This window comes from Podarcis raffonei, chromosome 3 (genome assembly GCF_027172205.1).
Source record: "Podarcis raffonei isolate rPodRaf1 chromosome 3, rPodRaf1.pri, whole genome shotgun sequence".
NCBI classification, from domain to species: Eukaryota; Metazoa; Chordata; class Lepidosauria; order Squamata; family Lacertidae; genus Podarcis; species Podarcis raffonei.
In genome coordinates, this window is record NC_070604.1 from 81,883,522 (window position 1) to 81,905,380 (window position 21,859).

Sequence of the window (21,859 nt, forward strand, 5' to 3'; positions counted from 1 at the left end):
TCCTGTTGCGTATGCTATGGAACCCAAACTGTACATAGCTTGAAGTCCTTATGCCTGTTTTATACACACCTGTGGGACTAATAACTTGCTGCTCATTAAGCCCACCAACATGCCCCCTGGAACTCATACAGAAAGTGTACTGATGCCAAAACATAGCAGTTATGCTATTCCAGCAATCTGTTTCTGGAGCTTTGATGCACATAATAGTGATCTAACTTCCTCCATACCGTCTGTAATATATGATGCCCATTCCAGTTTCAGTAACTTTTCCTGGCATGATCTCTTAACATTTCTGCCAAGGATAAAGTTTGAGTTTTCTTATACACTAATTTTTCCGCTTCTGTCCACTCCCAGAAGCCATGTTTTCAGGAGACCCTTGTATGCTATCCCATTCTGATTAATGTTCACCGTATCTCATTTGTAGCCTGAGTTTTGTTTCTTTGAAAACTGTTTTTTATCAGTAATGGTCAGGCTAACTTGAAGCTGGTTTTGTAATGTTCATGAAGGGAACTCTTGTTTCCTCAACAAGACGCAGATCACTCATTACATTTTGAAAACTTCAAATGGGGAGTACAGGAAACTCCCCATTTCTGTGCGTTCAAGGCATGCACAACTGCACATGCTCGAATCACCGTGAACCCAGAAGTGGCACCAAAAGGGGACAAAACAGCCCTAAAAGAGCACAAAACAGCAAAAATGGTGCAAAAACAACGTCTAGCAAACCCATGAGCCTTTGCAAGTACAATCCTAGGAGCTCTTGCGCTGACCTTTGAGACCTGTGGAGATTTGGACTTTGAGCAAGGAGATTTGGAGGGAGCAATTGTGGTGTTTGCAGGTTTATTCAATGGTGTTCCCAATATACGCCATTTCACTTAAATGCACAGTGCCTCATAACGTAACCACCACGTAAATGGGGAGTTTGACAACTGGTGATCCAGATCATGGGATCGCTTTAGATACATTTATGAAGCTGGGCCTATACTCTCCCTGCTGTTCTCTTCCTGAAGGGTGGTTTTTCATATGACTTCACTGCTTATCTTTCAAGAGTGGCAGGAGACTTACGTAACTTATGCCCATGATTAGTGAAATGAGGGCTTGAGAAGATCTATATGCACATATTGTGTTGGAAATGTGTGTGGAGGTCTGTCAGGCTCCTTGACTGTATCTGGGGCAGCTGCTATCCACTGCTGGTGGTGCCAACTATAATTGCATTGTCAGGATGCATTAGATGTTATGCACTTGCCTGGCTTGGTGTTGCAGAATGTAAGGCTCCTTGTACCCTCTGGAGGTCATCTACCAAGATATGTGCTGCTAGATGACATCTGAGAAGGAAATGAAGTTCTTTTCAATATTGATACACAGCTAAGGTTGCTAGTGCGCAGCCCTTGCCGAAACTGCTACAGTTCGTAGATGGTGGGCATGCTTCAGAAAAAGCTTTCCTTTCCTAAGATTTATTTATAATAGTGTCTGGGATCTTTCATGCTGAACCGTGTTTGGAGATGAATATAAGATGTACCTACTCCCAAGTGAAGCCCTTTGCCAGAGAGCGGTTAAGTTTCAAAGAACAACACCGGGCCTGTTGTATTCAGGAGCTGAAGCAGGAGAACTGGCAGAGGTTTGACAGCCCTGACCAATCAAGCAGGTAGAAAACAAATTATACAGAAGGCAGGGTCTTAGTCTTACTGCAATGCTAGGCAACCTCCTTGGGGTGCTGTGGAGAAAAGCTCAGAGCTCCTCTGTGTCTTTCTGAGCATGTGTATGAATGGACTGAGAACATGATGTACCTCTTATTTATACTGGGAACCAGCAGTGGCTGGTGCACACTGGAACTGGTAGGGCGGAACCCTTATCTGTATTGTGTACCAAGGATGTTAAGGAATGTAGTTCCATTAGTGAGGAAAAAGCTGATTCCCGAGATGCTGAATCTGGTGATTTCCTTATCAGTGTTACTGGACAGATTAGGTATGTAACTCTGAAGTAGTAGTAATAGTAATAAGAAAGCGTAGTTGTTTATATGTTTGACATCTGCTGAGAAGGCATTTCAAAGGTTGGGTGCCACTATCGAAAAGGCCCTCTTCCTGGTTCTCTGTAACTTCACTTCTCACAGTGAGGGAACCACCAGAAGGCCCTCAGAGCTGGACCTCCACATCTGGGCTGAATGATGGGAGTGGATATGCTCTTTCAGGCAGTGCAAGTAGATAAATAGGTACTGCTGAGGTGGGAAGCTAACCGGCATTTCCGTCCCATTGTGCCAGAAGCGGTTTAGTCCTGGTGGCCACATGACCTGGAAAGCTGTCTGTGGACAAACGCCGGCTCCCTCGGCCTGAAGCAAGATGAGTGCCACACTCCAAGTCGCCTTTGACTGGACTTAACTGTCAAGGGGTCCTTTACCTTTACCTTTACAGGGTATATTATCAGTTCTGCATCAATACAGATGTTTCAGATCCTTGTGCCTGTGCATGAATGAGCTTGTTCACCTGTGCTATATAGTTTTATTGGAGGCTACCCGTAGGTTGGACTGTGATATTTCTTTGAAGCGATGCATGATGGTGTTGAACAGTAGGCTGCTGAGGCATTTTCTGAACTGAATTAGCCAGCCTGTGACTTGATGTGTTTAAGTCCCCACCAGTGCTTCCCCCATCATTTCCTAGGGATGCCCCTCTTGGGCATCTGTTGACAGAACTTCACTTCAGCCACTTTGCATAAAGAGGTATCATGATTTATTAATCAATTAATCACAGCATGCTGAGTAGCTGTTCACGGTATTTAAACAGTGAAAATAAAAATGGTTTAGCATATAATAGAGATGTAGTGTAATTAATACCGCCTCCCAACAGTGAATCCTCCTTTCCCCCTCCTTCCTAAGACCCGCTGCACATTTTCCTCCCAGCAAACAAGCATTAGCATTGTGGAATCTGTTTGCTTTGGCTGTTGGTTCAGGGTCCTGTCTCTTCTTTCCTCTAAGAAAATCATATTTATCAAAAATATAGAGGTTTCCTGGGAGAACTACAGGAAGTGGCCACCACTGTCATGCCTTATTCAGAAGTTTCCAGAAGCATCTGTCTGGTTGTTGTTGAAAACACAATACTGCACTGGATTGGTTGTGGTCTCATTCAACAAACAAGCTGATATTCTTAAAAGACAAACATTTTCTTAAGTGTCTTAAAGCAACAGCCAAAGGGCATAAGCTCTTCTTGAGATGGTGTAGAGATACGTAGCTTTCATGGAAATGTGATAGCAACCTTCCCCAACCTGGTGCCTTCTGCATTTTTTGGACTAAAACACCCATCAGCCCCAGCCAGCACTTGACTATGGTTTGTTTGAAACAAGCCAATTTCAAACTATGTTTAGTGAAGCTGACTTCTTTCAATAAACCATCATTAAGATGAGCCACATACTAGCTCCATCACTGCCTCTGGGTCTAGGAGTCTTCAGAACCTCAGCAGGTCTTTTGTACTCATAGCTCTTCATGGTGGAGAACATACTCAAAACGTTCCATTGCCCACTTTCATCACAGGACTCCACTCTGATTTGTTTTATATGCATAGAGTTCTCTGCTGAGGCAGCCCAAATTCTTTTGGTAGCTCTCCTCTTTTCCTTCCATCTCCTCGTGTTGTAGATCTCTCTCTCCTTGGTCTCTAATCCATCTTTGACCTCTTGTCTGCACTTCTCCTCAGTTGCTCCTGCCCACCCCCTCCGTCTCCTGCCTACTGAGACCCAGAGAGAATGCTCTTAGATGCTGCAAACACTTTAGCTTTCAACCCTCAACTGTTTTGTCAGCTTAGCTGCTGAGTCATCAGAGAATGCAAGCATTTGTCAGAATCCTTTCACATCACAGTTTAGGGTTTTGGTGTAATGCTAAACTGTGATTTACTGACTCCAGAAACCTAAGCTTCTGCTCTCCTCACTGACAAGATGGAGGAGGGACGGGGTGGGAAGAAGCATGTGAGCCCAAGGTTCACCTAGTCTCATTGTTATCACACTAAACTATGGGTAAGCATGATGTCAGAATGCAGCCTTTGTCTCACTATATCGTGTCTTGATTTGTACTTGTACTGGTAGTTCTTGCATTCCTGCTCTGTTTGTCACATATTTATCTGGTAGAGTTAATTGTGTGTGCAGGACCCTGTGTGATGGGGTTCATTGTGTGAAGTATACAAGGTTTCATGTATGCAAAATCCTACTGTAGAGCAGGTGGTGGACTAGATATTTTGAAAGCTAAGATTTGGGTCTCCTTTAGGATGGTCACTCACATAGCTTCCAAAAAGAAAAATGGGCCATGAGATGAAAGCCAGTTTTTTGTTTGTTTTTTGGCTAGTCTAGCTAGACTGCCCTATCCAAGGGCACTCTTGATTATCTAGTATTACCAGCAATACAGTGGTACCACGGGTTAAGAACTTAATTCATTCTGGAGGTCCGTTCTTAACCTGAAACTTTTCTTAACCTGAGGTAACACTTTAGCTAATGGGGCCTCCTGCTGCTGCTGTGCTGCTGCCTCTCAATTTCTGTTCTCATCCTGAAGCAAAGTTCTTAACCCGAGGTACTATTTCTGGGTTAGCGGAGGCTGTAACCTGAAGCGTCTGTAACCCGAGGTACCACTGTTCTTGATTATTTTGGTGGTAGAAAATGGATTTCTTAAAAAGGTAAATAATGGATAATTTGACTGACTGATTGATTGATTGATTGATTGATTGATTGATACCCTTCTTTCTGAAGAAGCCCATTAAGTTTGCACTATATTATGAAATTCAATATTAAAAGACTTTTAATGGGTAGCATTGTATGCTTGGTTTGATCAGTGGACACAACTAATGATCAAAGTACCTCTCCAGTTGTTGTTGGAAGCCAGCCAACTTGACCAATGGTTAGGGATGATATGAACTGAAGCCCAATAACATCTGGAGGGCCTCCGGTTCCCAATCCCTGCTCAGAATAAATAATTTCTTTTTTGTGTGTGAAGTTGAAGTAATCTTATGGGTAATTTTAGCGCAGTTTGAAAATGCAAATGGGAAAGATCTTCATGAGTCAACTCCCAAATGAACGTCTCAGTGGTATTCAAAAATACGACTGCTAATTAAGATCCGGCAGAAGCATGGGGATTTTTATATCCTAATTCTTTTTCACTTGTTAATAAAATGAATTAATAACAACCAGTGGTAGAATTTGGATTTAATTTTTCCCCTATCATCCAATTTTAATTGTCTACTTCTCTCCTCATTCTCTCTTATTGTTAGGACCCGGCTTTCTCTTCTGCAATTCACGACAAGCTGCAGGTGCCCAACACCACCCGGAAGGCATGGAATGAAAGAGACAACCGGTGCGACGTGTGTGCCACTCACTTGAACCAGCTGAAGCAGGAAGCGATTCAGATGGTGCTGACCCTCGAACAGGCTGCCAACACTGAACATTGCGATGCTTCTCCTGGCTCCCCTCCTCCTCCTCTCCCCAACATCCCCACCTTGGTGGGCTCGCGACATATGGGCAGCCTGCAGCCCAGGGACTGGGCCTACATGTCTGCTCCTTATGCTACATCCAATTATGCTGGCTTTCTGCCTAACAAACTCAGCGGGAAACAGAACAACATAGGGATCGTTAATGGGATAGAGAAGAAAAATGGTTCCTTGGGACATCAGGCAAAGGTCAGTGTACAGATGGCCACCAGCCCCAGCAATGGTAACATCCTGAATTCTGTGGCTATCCAGGCTCATCAGTACCTAGACGGCACCTGGTCCTTGTCGAGAACAAATGGCGTTACTCTGTATCCCTATCAAGTAAGTAGCGTTAGAAAGGACACCCCCCCAATAATATCTCTAGAATACTTTGTGGATTTGAGTAATACATATTAAGAAGTTGTATCAACACAATCATATTATTGAACAAGCCGTAATTTACCTCATTTGTAAAAACAGGAAGTCAGCCCCCTCCTCCCCAATCACTCATAACATACAGCCGTATTTCTACAGCCTTTATCTCTGATAACCATCCTGTGGTTCAGAAAATTAACACTGCAAATCATGCCAAAGGACCATGTGCTTCAACAGGCCTACTTGTCCTGAAAAAGCCAGAACAGGGTATTGCTTTATGGCTGGAAGGTTAATAAACATGGACTGTTGAGACTCATTAATAATAGTATAGAAGTCGAAAGTTCAGAGGCGCTCTTCCGTATTAGAAATCCTGGTTGTAGCAGTAGTAATAATGAAGAGAAATCCTGGTTGTAATAATTATGTTGATGCAAATTGGAGGAACATGATAGTAGAAAAAGGCTCATGTAAATAAGCAGAGTAGGGGTTTCCAAGATAAATACCTTGGCATTTGCATGGTTGATAATGAAGTATAATCCCGCATGAGAAACGTGGGCAATTTTATTGTGAGAAGATTCATGAACTGCTGATGTCTTATTGGCAGTAAAAAAAAAAGATGGGTCACACTGTTCAAAATATCTGCAGAATCCACTAATTAGTGTCTAGATATGTTTGTTATGTATCTTTTGGAGAGCATGGTATAATTATAGGATCTATTATGTTGGGAAGGGAATGAAATTGCTGAAGCTATAAAGTAGATGTATTAATATGACGTAATAGTTAAACATCCTCACCCTAAAGGTGTTCAGTGGTACAAAGTGCCAGGTAAATATGGATAGGTTTGCAGGCTCGCATGGTGGTATGCTTACCCCCTCCCCTCGGGCAGAACTCTTTGACAGGAAGAAATGTAACATCCCTGCCGTGGAAAGCTGTAGTTGTGAAATTTCAGCATGCCATGAAGCTGTTAAAAGCATGTTAGGAACTAAGCTGCCCCCAAAGGTGTTGATCCTATGCACATGTAATAATTTTTGTTCACTTTTTCTCCATTCAAATGGTAACATTGTGTCTGGGTAACTTTCAAGTTCCATAGCGTAACACTGGGGAACCTTAGCTATCCCCTCCCTGGCCACTGTCAACAACAGGAGCTTTTCCCCTAATGATAATTGTTGTGGTGGTAGGGATTTTTGTGGAGATCATGGCTGACCGTCCTAATTAACCCCCCTCTCAGTATTAGCTTCCCCCATAAAGAAGAATGCTGATGTGCATTTAACAAAACATCACTAAGCCTAACCTGAGGCTTTTGTACCATTGTTGTTGTTATTGTTTGTTGTTGTTGGTACTGTTACTACTACTACTACTACTACTATTATGCCACCCTGAATCCAAAGATCACAGGGCAATTTACAGTATAAAACCACAAAATACATTTGCTATACAAAATCATGCTACAGGCTACATCTGAGAAATGCTGAGCTAACGGGACCAGGAATAAAAAATAATCTCATTGGATAAAGAGCATTGCAGTTCCAGGAGTGGGTTCATTGCCTTCTGCATCATCGTTTGTCAGGCTGATGCCCAGGAACAAGAGCTGTAGCCCTGGCTAGACTTAATGGCTCCCCGACGTGGGCATCTCCCCTTTGTAAATTAGCTTTCAGTTAGATAGTCTAGACAGCCTGCCAGAAATGGTTGACTGCTTTGAAGCCTGATCTTATTTTTCCTTCTGATTCTCTGCCTCTCGGATAAGAGGAAACCTTGGCATCATAATGGGATGCTGAACTTGGAGGCAGGCTTGCATATTGAGAAGGACACTTCTTGTCAGCAAGATGCAAAGGGTGTAGTTCAAGTTCATGGTAAATAGTTCCCAGCTGCCTATTTTTGAAGTGGCCCCTGTGGATGTGCCGTTAGCAGCAGCTTCATCTGTATCAGTTAGCAGGTGATAAAATTCTGGTCCTGCCATTTGGTACGGTGTAGGACAGTATATGTTTGAAGAGGAAAGGATTGGCTGAGTAAACCCAGCCAGATGGGTGGGGTAGAAATACATCATTATTATTATTATTATTATTATTATTATTATTATTATTATTATTATTATTTTATTTATTTATTTGCTTGCTTGCTTGCTTGCTTGCTTGCTTGCTTGCTTGCACGCACAGCTGTCCCACTCTGGTCTGCATGCAACCAGTGGTGACTCCACATCAGGGATAGTCAACTTGGTGCCCTCCATAAGTCGTTGGACTACAAGTCCATTAAACCTTGATCATTAGCTGAAAGTTGTTAGACTACAGTTTCTTTCACCTCTGACCCATTGGCCATGCCAGCTGGGTCTGATGTGTTCTTAGTTCGAGTGTGTTGATGATAGCATCAGGTTGCAGGTTCAATCCCCATATGGGACAGCTGCATATAGGGAGTTGGACAAGATGATCCTTAGGGTCCCTTCTAACTCTATAATTCTATGATAGTCAAAAAGTCTTGGGGCACCATTTTGATTTTACCCTGCTCTACATGTCTGTCAGCATACTCACAGTCGGGACCCCTGCTTCATGCAGGGTTCTCAGTTATGTAGAAGACAAATGTGGTATGCAGGCACATCTATACACTTTCTAGTCACACCTGTGACAGGGGTGTCACTATTTTTCAGCTTTAGTTATTTATCTGCAACTTGGAAATAACTGTAATCAAATATGATCAAGAAGACAAAGATGCTAAAGGAATTTGCAGTTTTAGGATGCAGTACATATAAATTAAAAACTTCATTCACTTTTATGTATTTGTCACTGAATTTACTGACAACCGTTCGTGCTAGAAAAACAAAGATCCTTTATATTGTCTCTTTAATATTCCTTTAATGTAATACACATATTGTTGCTCTTTCTAACATACTTAAACGGTAACTCCCAGTTTTTAATGCACCGTTTCCAGGAAAACAAAGGCTTATTGAAGTCAGTGGAAAAAATCTTTTTACAGCCCTAGATCCCTGGAGTGTAAGGATGTGTTGCTAAACCCACACACCCAGTTCCCCCCTCCCCTGTTTCTTTTTGCAAACAAGTAGGAGGAACATCAGCAAAGGAATCATCATGAAAGTTCTTTGCCACCCTAATATACTCAGTGCATGCAGAAATTTCCAGGACTTGCTATGTGTTTGTGAAGCAAAGTAGATTTATCGTAACAGCCTACTGGGGCCATTGTTGTACTTCAAATACAGCTTGCAGAGGTAGGATTATAAAAAAAGGAATAAAACAAAAACTGATGGCAGCTTCTTGCATGTATATTTAGGTACAGACACCCAAGCACAAAATACACATGTACTGTTGCATCAGTTGTGAAGGGCACGTGTGGGTATTTGCAGTCCACAAGAAAGAGATGGACACTGGGTCTTTGCTACAACATTTATTTGAGGACCAATGCACAATTGGTAATTCAACAATTAGCATGGCAGGGAAGTAGAATCATAGAATCATAGAGTTGGAAGAGACCACAAGGGCCATCGAGTCCAACCCCCTGCCAAGTAACGAGACCCCCTCGGCTGGATTCCATTAACCCTCTGTGCTTGCAGAACCAGCACAGGGATTTTGACTGGTGCAGTGGGGCTCCCTCCTCTGTGCTCCCTGTGCCTCACCCCAAATAGTCTAGACAGGGAGGACAGGGAGGGTGGGGCGGGATGAGAGGGGAGGTCTTTCTATCTGTCAAGCAGAAATGTTTGCACTGAGGGAATGATCAGAAGAGTGTGGCACTGAGTGTTTTTTGTCTTACTCCCACAAGGGACTCGCTTAGTTTTGCTGCCCTTCAGAGAGTCCACTCACATGCTCCTGCAGCCTATGGTGAAGATTGTGGAAAAGCGGAAATCCTCACAGTGGTTTCCTCCTAGGGCTGCTAGGAGTGTCAACGGCATATGATTGTAAATCGCTTTGTAACTTAAGATGACTGGAAGTTAAAAATAGTAATATATAGCTACATTCTTCTGTTGATTGCCAGAATTTCATAAACCATTTCATTATCTCCCCCCCCCCAGGCTCTTTAGCGACTGCTGTTCTTCTTAAGAAATTGTTCATATTTCTGAAGCAAGTAAGGAGTGTGTGTGTCCGTCCCCCCCAACAACCATTTATAGAGGCACTGACCAAAATATAGTTTTGAGTGGTTAGAGTTTATTTTTGTTTTTTGTAAATCATATATTAAAATTAGCTATAATGGTTTAAATAACATCTGTTGTGAACCTCGACAGTCTGACCACCATCACCCATGTGCTGGTAACCTCCAGGCTACTTCGGTGTGATGGTGCCCATGAGGTTGGTTCAGAAGCTGCAGCTGGTGCAAAATGCAGTAGCTTGACTGCACAGTGGGGCAGGAGATTGCTAACACATTGCCCCACTGTTGTAACAACCGCACTGGCTGCCAAATAGCTACCAGCATAAGTTCAAGGTACTGGTTTTGGTGTCTAAAATCCTGTACTGTATGGGACCAGGACACCTGAAAGATCATCTTGCCCCCTATATACTCAAATGTTTGCTGTGCTCTGAAGGTGAAACCCTCTTTTAGGTACCATCTTATCCAGTGGTGCATTCCACACAATGTAGGAATCGGGCTTTTAGGATGCCCTTTAGTATTAGATGGATGCTGTCTCTTGCTATTTCAGCAACTACTGAAGACCTGCTTCAACAAGTCTCTTGATATCTTTCCCAGTCTGTATCTGTCTTGGAATTGTTTTTTCAGATGTTTTTCAGACATTTTCATTATTTTATCACTTGTTGCTTGCTGCCCTGGGCTCCTTTGGGAGGAAGTGAGGGATATTAATAAGTAAATAAATAAATAGCTCCTCCAATCAAATAAATTGGGGGCGGGGTGGTGGAATTTCTGCCGATTCCTCCTTCCACTTTCAGTCTCCACACCCTATGCCATACCATCCCCAAAGGTTTGCCGGTCTCAAGGAACAGGTTTTTAAGGAAAGTACAGAGGTTTGCAAGAAAGTGTTCTTCATGAATGTAATCCTATTCTGTCCACAGGCAGAAGTTATGGATTTTTGAAAAAGGTATCTGGCCATACTTGTCAGCTGTCAGCCATCAGGTCACTAAGCAGTGGTGGAAATGCATGTGCAAACCAGCTTTTAGTCAAAGAATATTGACTAAGAATATCTGTTGGTTAATTTTTCCACAGATTGACAAAAAGGAAAATAATAATAAAGCATAGCTCCTAGTCTGACTTTCTTGCACTCACTTATTGTTTGGGGGGGAAAATACCTCTTGGCAGACTACTAGTCTTTTTTAAAATAAAACATAAAATAAGTAATGAATAGCTTTGGTGGGGTCATCAGTCATCAGCTGACCTTCTTACCATGAAGTCATCAATTGAGCTTGTGTATTACAGTAATTGGCTAATTATATCTGACTTTCAAACTAATAGTCCGGTTGTGTCCTTTTTTCTTTCTTTATACTAGGAGGGGAAGTTGGATTCCATACTAATTGTATTATTTTATTTTTTTACAATCACTCTGGAGTGATTTGATCTCACATGACATTTTTATGCATGGCTTCATGACCCTGAAATCATTCGTTTTCCCTTCACTATACCAGACCAAACAAGGAAGTGAGGGGAAAAGAGTATCCCAGCAACTGAAAAGAGCTAAGGAGGCTTATCCTTTGAGTATGAGAGCCCCATGACTCTGCTGTGATGGGAAGAAGCAATCTGTGAGCTCTTTAAAAAAAAAGTGAGATAATCCTTTAATATAAGTGCATGACATGAGATCACAATTAGTAAGGATTTGGATTCTTGACTTTACCCAGTCTAGTTTATTCTATAATATGAAACCGTCTCCTTCCTGTGAGACTATCTAGAATAATTTGGGCCAGGGAAAGCTGTTGCCAAGGGCAAGCAACACTTAAAATTTAGCGAAGCCATGTAGCTCTCCTGATGGAAAGTGGCCACCACATCATCCTGTAAAGAGCAATTCATTTTTTAAAGAACTTACCACAAGATGTTTGAAGCAGTCCCATTGCTACAGCTTTGGATATATGCAGTACAGTTCACTTCATAAGTGGTTACAGAACTTTTGGTTAACTTTTCCCTCTTAATTAAATTATTTAATTCAAGTCTCTCAGAATGAAAAGGGAGATAAATGGGCCCTCAATAATTGAGGTATTTCCCCCTCATCTTTGTTTTCCTCTTGAGACAAGGACATATTGTTTAGGGATACACACACAAAGTGTTTCCAGAATGACCCAACTTACTGAGTAAAGAAAGAGAGCAAGAATACCTGAGGTGCTCTGACCATGCAGGCAAATGTGAAGACCTGCCAACTTCCACTTAAAATAACATTTGAGCATTGATTTCCCCGCATTGCATTTGTTGTGCTCAGTTTCAGCTTCCTTTCAGCTTCACTTATCTGATGAAATAGACCCCTGTCCACAAAAGCTTATGGCATAATTAATGTGTAAGTCTTTTAACAGAAGAAAGTGGTTAACAACAACAATCCAAATTATTTTGCTTTTTATTATACATTTAGGAATATCTGAATAAATGCAAAAATTAAAATACCACTGTGGTTTTATTTATTTTAGTTTAACTAAGGGGATGTTATAGTTTGACTACTACTGCTCAGTCTCGAACACCCCTTTCTTGAGTGAAGTGCTGGAGAAGGTGATGGTGTTTCAGCAGCAGACACTTTTTGGGGAAAGTAATTACCTGGGATCACACCTGTGTTTAGCATGGACAGAAGCTCTGTTGAATGAGAGCTGTCCAAAAGAATGTCCTTAGTAGGTTGTGTCCTGAATATCTCTCTTGATTTAAATATTGTACTTTTGTATTGTTTTATTGTTGTTAGCCGCCCTGAGCCCGGCTTCGGCTTCGACTGGGGAGAGCGGGATATAAATAAAAATTATTATTATTATTATTATTATTATTATTATTATTATTATTAAGTTGATAGACATCTGTGCTTATTCATTTATTAACACTTTCTATCTTGTCATTCAACAATAAAGGCCTCAAAGGTGGCTCCCAACTATAACTAAAATACAGAATCCCTATAGCGAGCTAATATGTAGCATAGTGAGTGATCTATGAAGTCTCTGGCTCACATTTTGCCTTTGCCACAAACTTATTCAGTAGCCTTGGGCAAGCGACTCTTTATAACCTCAGTGCTATATTATTTATTTCCATCCTTTTAGAAGGCAGGTTTGTAGTCTCTTCAGTGGCAGCCTCATTAAGAAGCTATCTTTGATTTTATCAAAATATAATTTCTTACATAATTTGTTTATACCTCTTCATAAACAATCATCAGACCACTTATAGACCCCTTATCTTCAGCACTGACCATCATTTTGTATTGGGCAATATACAATAATGTAATGTGTGAAACATCCTTTAGTCTGAGTAGGTCTAGTTCAGGGTTTCTGCCATAAACTGACTTTATGGAAGGTATGAATGACATGAATGAAGAATGCCATTTGACCAGCTGCTTCTAAACTTTATACCCGCACTGATTGTATTTTCCCAAAGAGCATATAGAGGTTACACATGGCCAGAGGTGATGAAGAATCACTCCAGGATAATGGAACGACATTAAATGCAACTATCTGCTATAAGACAGAATGAGATGGTGCTTCACCTTTCACAGCCATCTCACGTAGCTGGTTATCCCCAGAAGAGTTCAAAGATTCAAGAACAGAGGCTAATGACCTGTCACCTTTGAAAGTGTTAGACTGCCGGTCATGCTTAAGGTCACTAGGAGTTCTCGGCTGAACATCTGTAACCTTGATTCATAAAGAGAAAGGGAGAGAGAGAGAGACAGGAAGAGAGAAAAGAAGAAGAAACCTCTGTTTTAATCATTCAAGTCTCCTCATGTAGATAAGCCTGCACTTTTAATAAATATTTTAAAAGAATACTAGGTGATCTACATTTGAAAGGAAAATAATAATCAAAAGAGTGACCTTTTCTAATGCAGGAAATACTGAATTTCTGAATATGCTCTAGCAAATTAAAGCTCTAGTATTCATGTAAATGTTTTATATTGAACAGCTTATCCTATTCTTTTGCGCATACTGCATTCTGAATGCTTAATATTCAAAATTAATATATGAAGAGACTGAACTGTAGCAGACAGAATTTGTCTGCCAGATAGCCGGAGGTAACCAATATTTATGACTTCTAGAATATATATATATGCATACACACACACACACACACACACACACACACACACACACACAGAAGGTAAGTGTAGGCCGGTTGACAAATTAAAGGGAAAAATAACCACCTTGCTTTTGATTGATTAAATTCATATTTTAGTACCTCAGTATATGAGGCAGCACAAGATAAATAATGAATTACTAGACTAGACTTGATAAGACTAGGCAAGAAAACACCAAAACCTTTATCATTTGGAAACCTTACTCATTTATCCTAGTACAGAAATCTGCTAATGTTTCAGCTCAGAGGTGCCAATGTGGGCCCCAGACTGTGGGTGCCCAGCGGCATGTGTGTGCAACTCAGTCTCCAGCTTCCACTGCCACTGCTCTTTGCCACCACTGCGGCTGGGCCAGGGCCTCTGCCATGGGGTCTCTGCAGCTGTGGACACAACGGGGGCAGATATGGATATGGTACTCTGCCACCCCACCCCTGCCACAGCTACCAGGCCAAGACCTCGGCTACGAGGCCTCCACTGAGGCCCGCCACAGCTGCAGGTGCACCCTGGAAGCACATCCATGACAGGCCCAAACAGAGGACCTGGAGCAGAGGTGGAGGCCCTGGCCCAGTCACCACTGTGGTGCCAGAAAGCCAGCAAAGGTAAGGCAGCTGACGCCGGGCGAGGCTGAGCAGTGTGCGCATGATGTGACGGCCAGACACCCACAGTAGAAATCTTGTGGGTGCCCAGGGCCCCCAAAGATGGCGCCAGTGCTTTAGCTGATTTCCACTGACCAGGTAGCATGAATAATAAGAGGCTGGTGCTATTGTAAGGTCCTTTACTCCAACACCTGTAAACCTCTGGCAGGGATAGCCCTTTCATTGGGGGGAGAGAGACAGACAGCTCAGGTAGCTGCTGCTGGAGAATGCCAGTGAGATGTTGGAGGACAGGGTTTTGTGGACTCTCAGGCAAGCCTCCTGTCCTCGTGTACCAAGGATGACATTGCCTTGTCTCTAGTGTTGCAGTATGAATTATCTGCCAGTCCATTCAGGCTCTGTAAATAGATTTATTTATTTTTGCTGAGGGGATGGGATCTTTTTCTTTCCTGAGGTGGCCCTGACATCTGAGAAACTATGGAGGTTTAAACAAACTTCTGTCCCATTTATGGCTAGGTGACTCCCGGTACAATAATGTGGTGTTACCGTGCGCTCTGCCTTCTATCATGGTATTCTGTTGCACCTGTAGCGGTTTAGTCCTGCTGGCCACATGACCCGGAAAGCTGTCTGTGCACAATTGCTGGCTCCCTTGGCCTGAAAGCAAGATGAGGGCCCCAACCCCATAGTCGCCTTTGACTGGACTTAACCGTCCAGGGGTCCTTTACCTTTACCTAATGTGCTAGACAGACTTAATCTAAAGCCAAACCAATGTCTTCAGTCATGGCAACCCCCACCCCCCAAAAAAAACCTTATTTAAAATAAAACTTGAATGCAGGTCATAGAGTTCAAAGAAAGCACTTTCCCTATATTATGGACATCCAAATAACGCTATAGAAAACTGCATAAACATATTTCAGAATCTGCTGTAGTAGGCGATGGAATGAATTCATTCTGTTTGGTCCTATTCAGAGCATGTCATGAAAATATTATTGGTAACATTCCTACAGTAGTGTATCTTAACCAAGACCGTGCTGCAGCATATTTGCCAGATTCAAATTTCAGAAAAAAACTGCAGGCACAAAATAGAATTATGATATTTAAGAAGTGATACCAGTCGCCTTTTAAATTACCTATGCGCCCCCTAGGCTTGTGCATTTTGGGGAGATAAGGAGGTAAGGTAAGGCAGCCCTGTTTAGGGAAGCTTTTAATGTTTAATAGATTATTGTATTTTAATGTTGAAAGCCGCCCAGAGTGGCTGGGGAGACCCAGCCAGATGGGCAGGGTATAAATAATAAATTATTACATTATTATATAAAGGTAAGATGCAGCTGTCCTTATCCATGAACCCCTTCCCATGAATAGTAGTAGGCTTTATATGTGAATGGGATGAATGTGTAACGCGGCTCCTTCTCTCATATCTGTTTGACCCTAGTCATTAACCAGAGAAGAAGCAACTGCATGAGTTTGCTTTCTCTCCCTGTTGGAAAGGATTCTGCTCTAACCACTCATTGCTATTGGGTTATGGAAGCAAAAGGGAAGAACACCCTGGCACCTCCACCAGCAAAGCAGGGGAATTGTACTCTGTAGTTGTGCTGCTTTTCTGTATCCTCCCCTCCATTTGTCCACCTTGGCTTTTTTGCTTGTTTGTCTATAAGCCCAAGTCTCTCTCTGTGTGTTTTAAACTGATGTGAGTTTGAAAAGTGAGATAAAATATATTAAGCTGAAATTAATAGATTGGAAGTGCTGGATTAAGATCTGTTTCAGTTTTCTGATAAATCAAGAGGATTTTCATTCAGCTATATACCTAGGAAGCCATTCAGACCAACAAAGCTATTTGCCTTGGCTGAGCAGCATGGCCAGTTAAAAGCCTACAGCTTAAAATGCAGCTTTCCATATCCAGACTTCTTCCTCTGAATGTCACTGATGAACATTTGAAAGGGCTATGGTTTATTTGCTTAATCCAATGATGATTTTGGGGTGGGATTAGATGTTAAACCAGGAGATTAAGTTGTTGTTCTCATATAAAGAAGGTCTCTGGGATTTTTTTTCAAGGTGGGGAAAGGGCCTTTGTTACCTGCTGTCTTACCTGGTGACCTTGTCAGTTACCACAGGTGCCTACACCCTGGGTAATAATAATCCTAAATGCCTTGAAGCAATGTTAGCGGCTGAGGCTTAACTGAAGCACTTGATTATCTCCCGAGAATTGTATTGCACTTCGGAGGCTGCTTTAAACATTGGCAGAGACCAGCTCATCTGTATCAAGTTTGTACTGGAAAGAAAAGTCAGCAGCAGGAGACACCTGGCCAGATAGTGGATAGTAATTAGGGTATCAGAGAAAGGAGAGCGTAAAAAAAAGGCTTGGTGAAGTGGTAGATTTAGCGATGAATAAAACTCTCAGCAGAGAAACAAAAACCTATGACCTTAATACTACCCACTACTAATACCAGCTAATGTGGAATGTGTCCATAGCTTTTATAGCCCAAAGAAGAGTTTCTATTTATTTAAAAAGGACGAGCTTACTCCTATAGTGCTGTGTATTTCTGTCTCAATTCATGTGTTGACTCAAACGAAGGTACATTCATTCCCCCAGTGATACAAACAGGTATGTACCTCTGGTTTCACAAACTCAGCCATTACCCTTCTATGTTCTGGCTGATTTTTGACTATAGAATGCCCTCCCTATGGAGGCTTGCCTGCCACCTGCTCTGGTGTCATCTAGGCTACCTGGTAACTTTTGATTTTACCAGGCCTTTTAATTGGGTCTGTTTGTAGAGTTTAGATTTGCTGCTTTCTTTAGATTTGCTGCATTTGGTATGTGGTTTGTATGCCTTTTAATTTATTTGGTACTTCTGTTGTTGTTGTTGGTGGTGGTGGTGGTAAGCCACTCTTGGAATCTGTTTGAAGAATAAGGTATAAATCCCCATAAAAGATAAGTATATAAAAATGAATAATGTTCCCATATACTTTTTCATCTCATACTCATGTCCAGTGCTTCACATGGGATGTATTCTGAATGTGTTTGCCCTTGGCTATAATAAACACACTTGACAAATTTAAGTGATGGTAACCTTTCCCATTTTGTTTCACCATCTGTGGCAAACTAATTTGTATTTTGTCAATGTGTGTGCCTTTTACTATATGTTCCTGAGGTTTTTGGATTTCTCTATTCTTATCTAGACCAAGGAGGATATTCCCTGATTGTCCACACATTATTTTGCTGTTCTGAATCTGCTAGTTGAAGTACAGTCGTACCTTGGAAGTCAAACGGAATCCGTTCCGAAAGTCCGTTTGACTTCCAAAATGTTTGGAAACCAATCACGGCTTCTGATTGGCTGCAGGAAGCTCCTGCAGCCAATCAGAAGCCACGGAAGCCCCATCAGACGTTCGGGTTCCAAAAGAATGTTCGCAAACCGGAACAATCACTTTGGGGTTTGCGGTGTCCAGGAGCCAAACTGTCTGAGTTCCAGGGTGTTCAGGATCCAAGGTACGACTGTACCCTCAACAAAAAACAGGTATTTCTAATGCAATCTGCATTCCTACAATTAGAATATAGCCCACAATATACAATTTGCACTGAACTAGCTTTCATGCTCATCAAGAAATTTACTGTGCAAGTAAACAAACATTTCATAGGCACTTAAATTAAATCGTTGCAGGAATGAACTAAAGTTGAAGACAGTGCCACTTCTGCAATTAATACGAATTAGATCCGATTAGTAGAATTTAGTCATTGCCTCTGATAACACGTTTCTTTGCCATCAAATCTAGATTGTGCTGGAATGTTTTTAATTACATCTATTGTAAATCTGTTCCATATTCCCAGTTGGCCAATTAATTTAATCTTCTTGTTTGTTCATGGAAATATATAAGAGTATCAGTTCAGGAGAAATACATGGGTATGACAAGACTCTTAGAACAGCTTTCAAACACTGCTTTTCTTAGGAACAGACATAATGCAAATTACTGCCCTCCAGATTTAGTAGTTTATACAGTGACTTGCAGCACTCCAGTGACTGGAAACAAAATGCATGAAGTGTAATGGTCGATGATGTTACTTGTGTGTAAGCAATTAACATGTATGTTTTAAAAATATAAATAGCTGCAGGGAAGCAGAATCATGCCCAGGGAGTGAGGGACATCCCAAGATCTGTGTGCATGCTCAGATGCACATGTAGCGAGCTTGGTTCATTTCAGTGGTAGAAGGTGGGCCATTGTGGATGGAAGAGCTCAATGTGGCCCCTGCTCTGCATTGCTGAATTGCAGTGACTTAAGTTTAAGAATAGCAGCAAAACATAACCCTGTGGAAATTGCCTTCTGGATATTCTCACAGAACTGAATGGGTTATATTCTCATGGTTAGATTACTGCAGTTACTCTGTGTGGGGCTACCCTTGGGGTTGTTCCAGAGGTTGCAGCTGGCGCAGAATGTGGCAGCTAGGTCGCTTGTGGGGGCAAACTACCACCAGCGTAAAGCACCTTGTTTGCAGGATTTGCAGTGGATGCCAGTTTGCTACTGGGCCAAGTTCAAGGTGTTGGTACTAAGTCCCAATACAGCTAGAGACCAAGTTACTTGAGATACAGCCTTATTCCTTATCTTCTTCTCAGCAGTCTGCAGGGAGAGTCTCTCTTGCAAGTTCCAAAGATCTCAGAAGCTTTCTCTGCAGTAGCTCGGAGCAGGAGTTTTAGTGTGGCTGCCCCTGTTCTGTGGAATAGCATTCCTATCACTCTCTACACTTCCCAGAAACAGTTGAATACATTTTTGTTCTGGCAGCTGGACAAATGGGTCTTTACCACAAGTGTCAACTTGTTTGGGTTTTAGCCTTGTTTGAAATGTATTGGTTGTTTTTGTATTTTCAATGGTTTTATGTATAAATTGCATTGAGATTGAGAAGGTGATTAATAAATTAATTCATTGTAATAATAGTGGTGAATATATCAGAGTCACTTTTCTCCAGAACCCAAGCCCATGTGAACTGCCACTATGGCAGTCGGAAAGGAAAAGCACCTTCCTAAGACTGGTGAGTTAATCTTTCAGTCTGGATTTCTTTGCCCTTTTCTTGGTTTGGAAATATATGTGACTTACTACAAACACCTCCTTGCAAGTGTACTCCTAAATTAGTTTTTCATACGCATTTACCGTATTTTTCCCTCTATTACACGCAGATTTTTTCTCCTAAAAAGTAAGGGGAAATGTCTGTGCGTGTTATTGAGCGAATGTGTGGTCCCTGGAGCTGACAAGCGCGAGTGAAGGCAAAAATCAGGCAAATATCAAATCGTCCGGAGAAGGGAAGCCTTGAAAGGAGGAAGCTCTGCCTCAGGGTCTTACTGCCCACCTGCTTCTGTTTCCTTACTGTGTTTGCTCAAACGGAACAAAGAGCAGAGAAAACCCCTCCCCTCCAGGCAAGCAGAGTGGAAAGCAGAGCTCCTGCCTTCTAGTTCCTCTCCGTGCGTCTGGGACTCGCAGGCAACATGCAGGTTGGGGGGGGGGAGAGAGAGAGAGCTGGCTGGCTTGTGGGGGGGGGGGACTTTTGCCTTCCTTTCCTCCCTCTGGTAAAACCCCTCTCCTGCATTCTTAGCCAGCTGCCTCTCTGCACACCCCTCTCCTTGTCGCTTCTATGTTTTTCCTTCCCTCCCTACTTAAAACGTGGTTCCAATCACGGATCCACATGGATCCTCAGGATCTTTGCATTGAGTCACCCCAAATTCACCATCAGATCACATAGCAATGATCTGATGCAAAAACAGGGCTGCAATGGTACAAAAACGTGGTTACAAAGCATGGATCCACATGGATCCTCAGGATCTTTGCATTGGGTCACCCCAAATTCACCATCAGATCACATAGCATGTCCATGGCTACAGCCTGCACCAAAAAAATCACGCACCCACTGTTGCCTGGGGCTGCAATGGTACAAAAACGTGGTTACAAAGCATGGATCCACATGGATCCTCAGGATCTTTGCATTGGGTCACCCCAAATTCACCATCAGATCACATAGCAATGATCTGATGCAAAAACAGGGCTGCAATGGTGCAAAAACGTGGTTACAAAGCATGGATCCACATGGATCCTCAGGATCTTTGCATTGGGTCACCCCAAATTCACCATCAGATCACATAGCATGTCCATGGCTACAGCCTGCACCAAAAAAATCACGCACCCACTGTTGCCTGGGGCTGCAATGGTACAAAAACGTGGTTACAAAGCATGGATCCACATGGATCCTCAGGATCTTTGCATTGGGCTACCCCAAACTCACCGTCAAATCACATGTCTGTGGCCGCAGCATGAAGCACAAAAATGATACATCCACTGTTTCATTCAGAATTTTTTTTTCTTGTTTTCCTCCTCTAAAAACTATGTGCGTGTTATGGTCAGGTGCGTGTTATCGAGCGAAAAATACGGTAACTTTGGAGTTTTACATCTGTAGACACTTAGAAGAATCTTGGGCTAGGGGTGAAATTATCCAAAATACTTAATTTGCTTTTTCAAAGGAGAAACCAAACTAGCCAGCTCTAGGATTGTTCCCCCTGCCTGCTTCTGATTGCTGCTACTGAAGTGGTATACTGACTGATGTGCCCCAGGGCAACATCACAAAACATGACAATATGCTGGCACTGCAGGTGGATGTGTGCCAGCAACAAATGTTCAGAATTGGATTGCTAAAGCATCTCAATTTCACCTAAAGTCGGTGCAATGTTGGCTCCTGCTGGAGTGCTTTGAGTATTGAACTGTAAATCACTTAAACATTTCCCCTTTTTGCATCTTCTTCTTGTGCTGGCTATTGAGGACTCCTTTGCTTTGAGTCTTTTAATCAGTGAACAATAAATTCCAGTTGAGAGAATCGAGTCAGTCTCCTTAATGTTCCCAGCAGGCCCAGTGCCCTAAGGGAGAAAGCAGGAATGCAACATGTCTGGCATTCAGATGTTTTAGTGAAGATAGATTATGATGGTCTGTGCAGATATAAACAGGAAAGCTTGCACACAGTGCAATAAGACCATGTTCTCCATTTAAATTAAAGGCAGTATCAGTTTCAGCTAATCTAGTGTTTGGTCGCCACAGTGCTATTACAATTTTCCTGGATGTGTGCATAGACAAATTATTTACTGGAATTAGAGGTGCCTGTTTTTTGTTCCTGCTCGGTCAGTGCTGCTGCCTTCTGAGCCCAGCCCATAATAACTCTGGAGTACTAAATGGCCTCGACACAACATATCTAAGAAACTGCCTCTACTTGTGGCTCATTGTGAACTGTAATGTCATAGTCTGTCTCAAGTCTAACATCTGTGTTG

At 42.2% G+C, this 21,859-nt stretch overlaps 1 protein-coding gene across 3 annotated transcripts in view; it reads left to right on the forward strand.

Moving 5' to 3' along the window:
- The window catches only part of KIF26B (kinesin family member 26B), a 266,744-nt gene that overhangs the window by 82,694 nt on the left and 162,191 nt on the right, over positions 1-21,859 (forward strand). For 2 of the 3 annotated variants that reach the window (XM_053382705.1, XM_053382707.1), the window contains one exon: positions 5,235-5,771. In XM_053382705.1, the coding sequence (XP_053238680.1) occupies positions 5,235-5,771 (537 nt within the window). The remainder of the gene's footprint in view (positions 1-5,234; positions 5,772-21,859) is intronic. The other variant, XM_053382706.1, reaches the window with a different exon arrangement.